The sequence below is a fragment of the Marmota marmota genome, unplaced genomic scaffold, assembly GCF_001458135.2.
Source record: "Marmota marmota marmota unplaced genomic scaffold, marMar, whole genome shotgun sequence".
NCBI lineage: Eukaryota > Metazoa > Chordata > Mammalia > Rodentia > Sciuridae > Marmota > Marmota marmota.
The window spans coordinates 8,441,544-8,447,757 of NW_025999891.1; the positions used below are offsets into that span (position 1 = coordinate 8,441,544).

Consider the following 6,214-nt stretch of genomic DNA (forward strand, 5'->3'; position numbering starts at 1 on the left):
AGCCCTTAGTTGTCTCATTTATAAAATGGGGTGGCACCCTTTTTCTGGAAGACAGTCTCATAAGACGCCCCCTATTTAGGTCATTAGATATCATCACCACCTAAACTCTCTGGACAGGGCAAGGGAGGGAGAGGGTCCTGCACCCCAGTGTGGCCCAGCCTGGCCCTCCTTGCTGCCCTACTCTGCCTCCATTTCAGCTGCAGGTCCTGGAGGCAGAGAAGCTGCAGGCCTGGGTCAAAACTCACCCCAGGCAAAGGCCATGCTGGGAGGCACTGAGTCATTTGCTGGTTCCTGTTGACAACTGTCACTTCCCCTGGCGCCAGGTCCATGGGGTCTCCCTCCTCCTCCCCAGCCCTCCAGCCTCTGTCCTCCATCCCCCAGTGTGACTCAAGTGTGCCCCCTGAAATCCTTGTGAACCCCAAGAAACACAGGAGAGCAGGAGTTTGAAGTTTCTAGAATTTAAATATATAAAGTGCAACCACATAGCTTATCAAGACTGAGCACATCCTCTGAGTTGGAAGTTGGGGGGACGAGTGAAACCCAGGGATCTCCAGAGGCCAGGATGGACAAGAACCGCTCATCTTCACACCAGCAGGCAGGGTTTCAGTTTTCCCAAGTAATCCTGAACCCATCTCTCTGTCTTCAAGGCACAGCTCTCTCTGCCTCCCTTCAGCTTGAAACTGTGAACAAAGAACACAGGAGAGGGCTGAGTCGCCAGAGTCACCCACTGGCTACCGTGCCCAAGTCCCCTCTCCACTTCCACGCACCCAGGTGACCCTGAGTGTTCTCTCTGGGCCTTGCTCTTTCCCTTTATATATGAAGTCACTGTGATCTGTGGCTTGCTCATGGGAGGAGGGGGGGCATCCAGAGCATCAGGAGCTCATTGATAGAGTTTCCTGGACCCTTCTCCTAGAGATTATGAGTGGAACAGAAGACTTTGGAGACACGCTGAGGATTAGCTTAGATGAAAAAAAAAATTGGCATCCTTGAATATCTCTCTGCTTCAACTTTTAGTGTCTCCTGTCCGGCTAGGACCTCACTCATTCTCTGGACTCGTGTGTGTGTTCTTTTCTGATCTGCCCACTTCCCAATTTGACTATTGCCCAGTCCAGAGCCCAGCTCTGCCTCTACTCTCTGGGAGAACTTAGACAACTATCTCTTCCTCCAGGAACTTAAGTCGTCCTGATAACAGAAATGTGTGCTTCTGGGGTTTAGCAGAGATGACATGCGTGAAACTGCCTTAGAAAGCTGAGCAGTGTCTGTTACCCCAGTCAAGTGTGATGCAACCATCATGCTGAAACCCCTTCACCCAAAAGCAATATAGAGGCCACCTGATAACGTGGTACAGAGGAGCTCCCTGTCCCCAAACTACAGGTTAGCAAATGCAGAGGCACGAATAATCATCACAACCTTGTTCTTTCCACTACATGATAATCCCGGTGCTTGTGTTAAGCAATCCCTTCCTCTGGGCATACAATACTGGGATATAGTCATTGGCACCTTGGACTTGCCAGAAACAAGTCCCTGCAGGAGTTCCTGGCACCTGCTGCGCAGCTCCGCGCGCCCCCTAGCGCCCAAGTGCGGCTCTGCATGCGAGTTTTGGGGGGGCCTCGCTCTCCGGATTTACAAAGCTTATTCTTGTGGAACAGCGCCATCTCGTGTCTGCTCTTGTCATTCCTGCCGACCACATTCCCTCTGGAGGGGAAGGACCCGGCAGGTGATCACTCACATTGCAGCCTGGTAAGCGCAGGTGGAGCTGGTTTCTCTGTAACACTGGATTGTCTTCTGGGAAATCCTTTTCTGCGCAAATGAGAAGCAGCATCGGGAGGAGGACACGTGCACTAGGAGACAAGCACAGAAGACACCTTGCATCCCTCTCTCTCAGCCTCTCACCCACAAAGCCCCTCCCAGGACAGCCCCAGGCTTGGGGACCACCCAGAGGGCTCCAGCACAGCCTGGTCTCAGCAGCCACCCAGGTGTGGGGTTAGGTGAAGAGTCAGAAGATGGGTTCAGATGGGAGCTCCCTGCAAACTAGCTGGCAGTTGTGAGAAGGAACCCAGGCCTGGCTCAGACTTTCCTCCATTAAAAAAAGACTTTAGGCCTTGGTTTCTAATGGTTCATTTATTTTGACATTCCAGCCCAAGTGTATGGTTCTGTCCCCAGGGTTCTAGACCTCATAACCTGGGGGATCAGTCAGCCCAATGCACACAGGACACTGTGGTTCGGAGTACACAGACCCGGGGCCAGATGAGCTCAAAAAGAGAAGGGAAGAGCTCCTAAGAAGTAGCCAGCTCCCCTGCTCCCCTGATGCTTAGCTGGTTCCAGGCTCCACCCCTACTCGGCTGGTTTCTACATTCCTCTTTCATCTACCCACTCCCCAGCCCCCAAAACTTTGCATTCCAATATTGGCTCCTTCCTCCTAGTTAAAAAAAAAAAAAAAAAAAAAAAAAAACACCTTTCATGTCTATTACTAGATGGATATTCCTCCAACCCTGGAGGGTATGTATTACCAAACTCCATTTTTACCAAGAGAGAAATCCATCTGAGAATTAAAGGGCCCAAGACTTGCTCAACGTTAGCCAACTATTAAATGGCTCGAACCTTGGTCCTACTTGCAGATTCTACCCATGATCTAACACACTGTGGAGGCAAGACCCAAGGCAAGACCCGGCTCCTCCTCTGGTCCTCAGGGCTCCCAGCTTGACTTAAAAATCTTGCAATTCCTCCAACTGCCTGCAGGGTCTGGACTAGATAGAGCCTCCTCAGGCTGAAGCTGGCAACTTCAAAGCTCTCCATGTTTGCTCCTGGTTCATGGTCCTACTGGCCAGCTCTGCCCCCAGCCCACTGGAATCCCCCATTCCTCCTCTTCAGGTAGGAGGAAGGCAGACAGAGTGGGTGAGTTCAAGGTGAGTCCTGCCCAAACCCCCAGAGCACCTGACTGCCTGCCTGCCTGCCCGTCCCCGGGGGTAAGCCAAGGGACTCGGACCACACTTACTGCTCTTGCTGTCCACATCTTGTGGCCATGTTGCAGCCAGCAGCAGGCACACCAGCGCCACGGAGGTCAGTTTCATCTCGGATGTTTGGCTCCCGCCTCTTTGGGGCAGCCTCGGTGTGTTGGGTGAAGCCAAGGGCTCTCTCTGGTCTCATCCTCGGTGCCTAGAGCTTTTATCTGAAGACCTGGGGTGGGGTTTCCCAGGACAAGGGGAAGAGGTGGGAGTCACAGGGACAGGGACAGTTACTCACACCCAGTGACCACATGGAAAAATCCTTTCCTCATCTCTCCTAGATGACATTCGAGGTATGTTTGGGTGCTGGTTGGCCTCGGGAACTTCCCCAAGTGCAGGAGCCAAGATAAAGATCTCGAAGAAGCTCTCCTGGCTGAGTGGGAAGTCAAGAAAGGTGAGCGAGAGGAAGTGGCCTGTGTGTGGCTTCTCTAGCCCACACAGTTCCATCCCAGCCTGTTGCCACGCATGACCCGTGGAGCAGGATGGAGCAGAAGCGTTCTGGGCCTGTGCAGAAACACAGGCTTGCCTTGGAATCTCTGTTCTGCAAACTCACAGTGGCCTGCCCTTGCCCAAGTCACAGAGCCATCCAAGATGGCAATAAGAATGCATATCACACAGAGGGACCTAAGAACGAAAGAAGAGTCTCTGTGGCCAGTGCCTGGCCCCCGGGTATTTGGTATTTCTATTTTCTTAGTCCTCAGCACTTACTCTGCTTACCCTGTTCTGGGTCTTTCCTTAGCCCCAGGGAAGACAGCTCCCAAGGAGATGCAGGGCCTGAGCTGAGCTATTGTGCCTCAACGCATAGACAAACAAGATAAAGCCATGCAGTATAAGGACTGCAACAGAGAGGGCATGACCTGAGCCCTGAGGAGGGCGAGGAGCCACCTCACCCTGTAGTGTCCGAGAGTGATCTTTAGGCAAGGTCTCCTGCAGGCTGGTGTGGGGAGGGCCGTGCTAGGGAGGGGAAGGGGTTTCTGCAAGGACCTCAAGGAACACGGGAGCACACTTCATTCCAAGTCCAGAGGCAAAGCTGGACTGTGGGGGTGTAACGGGGAATGGCTAAAGAGAGATGTGACTTCCGAGGGGCCAGTTCAGACATTAAATCCATTGCTTGGAAGACACAGCACATAGCCCCGTGCACCTGTGTATTCCTCATGATCCCATCCACAGGTGCTCAGGAAAAGGTAGCTGAGTCAAACGTACGTGTGGAACATGAGGCCCAGGTGCATGATAGAGTTGTAGAGGGGTGGCTGGACAGGTCTATTTGATCGTGAACTTGCCAGCTCAGACCCCTGCAGTGACTCCCCACCGTCCATTGGGTGATGTGCAAGCAACCCACTGGACACTTATGGTGCTTTTTGTTAGGTCTCAGTGGATTCTTTCATCCTGTTGTGACCTCTCTCTCTCCCTCTGGGAACACCCCGTCCGTTTCCAATACCACTGTCTCCACCAAGTTGCTTATGCTTTCCCACACCAACAGGATCTCCTCCTGCTTTGAATGTCCCTGTGCCTGGGTCACTACAGGAAGGTCTTATATTCCTGCAGCCCTCCTTGATGCTCTGGCATGGCTGGGTTGAAAGTGTCCTTCAAGACCATCCGCAATGGTGGCTCTTATATTTTTCTGAGAGCTTTTGCCAAGGTGTGAAAGTCTTGGCCCCATGTCACAATCAGAATGAAAAATGCATGTGCCTGTTCATGCTAGAGAAAGAAAACTCCAAGTGATTCTCTCGGCACCAGAAGGAAAGAATTGTGCATCTACCATGAGTTCTTCATAGTATCCTGGATCAAAATGACTCTCAGAAAGGAAAGTCACTTGCTCCTATTGAGAATGGGTTGCAGAGACAGGGTGGTAGGACTTGAGCCCTGGCCATCTGACCTCCAAGTGCACCTGTCCCTGAGAATATGTTCAGCTCATTACTTCTGCTGAACCAGGAGCCATTTGGGGGGTTTTCTGTCACCCCCAAAATAGTAGAAGTAGTTGAGATCACTGTTGTCCCTCTCCTGTTTGTTCCCTTGGTCCCTGGAGATGGATGGAGTTTTATTCCATTACCCCGGCATCTCTGGGGAGAGGGGAGTTGATTGGCCAAATGTAACTATGGGTCCCTTAGACTTGACAAATGGAGAGGGAACAGTGTGGTCACCCAGGAAATTCTTTGCCCTCCCCCTCCTCTTGGGGCTGCCCCTCCAACAGCTCATTTCCCCTCCTCCCCCTTGCTGTGGCCACCACCAGCCCCACACAGGAAGAAGGACCAGCAAGACTTAGTCATGCCTTTCCTCCCGAGGCCCCCTTGGTACCTCGAGGGGACTTACTGCAGGCTCTGACCACACAGCAGCTTCATGGGCCACACAGGCATCTCCCCACTCCAGCATGGTCATCGATGGCAGGGACTTCATCTCTAGGCCCTAGCCCAAGGGCCAGGACCAAGTGATAACTCCCTAAGATATTTGCCACATTGTGTGAGCCGGGACGAAATGACCTAGGAAGGATGCCTGTGCAGGAAACACCCTCAGGATAAACATCATGACTCGTATAAATAAATCTTTCCTTTTTTATTGGTGCATGTTAATTATACAGAATAGCGGGTTTCCTTGGGGAATGATCATACAGGCATATAACAGAATTTGATCAATTTCACTCCCTGATAGCTTCCCTTACCCTCCCCCTCCCTCCCTTGATCCCCTTCCTCTACCTTCTTTTTACCTTCATGATTTCATTTTTTTTTCCTTTCTAGCTTCCAATTTGAGAGAAAAATATGATATTTGTTGTTCTATGTCTGAATTATTTTGCTTAACTTAATGCTCTCCAGTTCCATCCATTTTCCTTCAAATAACTCAACTTCATTCTTCTTTATGGCTGAATAATACTCCAGTGTACGTGTGTGTGTGTGTGTGTGTGTGTGTGTGTGTGTGACATTTTCTTTATCCATTCATCTGTTGATACCTAGACTGGTTCTATAACTTGGCTATTGTGAATTGTGGTACTATAATCATGAGGATATATTATATATATTATGCTGACTTTAATTCTTCTGGATAAATACCTAGTAGTGGTAAAGGTGGATCATGTGGTAGTTCTATTTTTAGTTTTTTTTGAGGCACCTCCATATTGATTTCTACAGTGGCTCTACCAATTTACGTTCCTACAGTGTCTAACCCCTTTCCCCACATCGTCACCAGCATTTATTATTGTTTGTATTCTTGATGACTGC

At 50.6% G+C, this 6,214-nt stretch overlaps 1 protein-coding gene across 1 annotated transcript; it reads right to left on the reverse strand.

Annotated features, from left to right (window-relative positions):
• Positions 1-477: 477 nt before the first annotated feature.
• Ccl1 (C-C motif chemokine ligand 1) lies at positions 478-5,133 on the reverse strand. The gene is made up of 3 exons (XM_015500971.2): positions 2,996-5,133; positions 1,730-1,841; positions 478-680 (listed from the first exon to the last, which is right to left on the reverse strand). Exons 1-3 carry the CDS (start codon positions 3,069-3,071, stop codon positions 584-586), a joined length of 285 nt encoding a protein of 94 aa, XP_015356457.1. The 5' UTR covers positions 3,072-5,133; the 3' UTR covers positions 478-583.
• Between the last annotated feature and the right edge of the window lie 1,081 nt (positions 5,134-6,214).

Bases quoted from the DNA above. Each gene is read 5' to 3' on its own strand.
- Ccl1 (XM_015500971.2), bottom strand. From the start codon at position 3,071: ATGAAACTGACCTCCGTGGCGCTGGTGTGCCTGCTGCTGGCTGCAACA. The intron at 1,842-2,995 runs GTAAGTGTGGTC...CTTGTCTCCTAG, and splicing joins AGATGTGGACAGCAAGAGCA to TGCACGTGTCCTCCTCCCGA. The intron at 681-1,729 runs GTGAGTGATCAC...CTTTGTTCACAG, and splicing joins TGCGCTTACCAGGCTGCAAT to TTTCAAGCTGAAGGGAGGCA.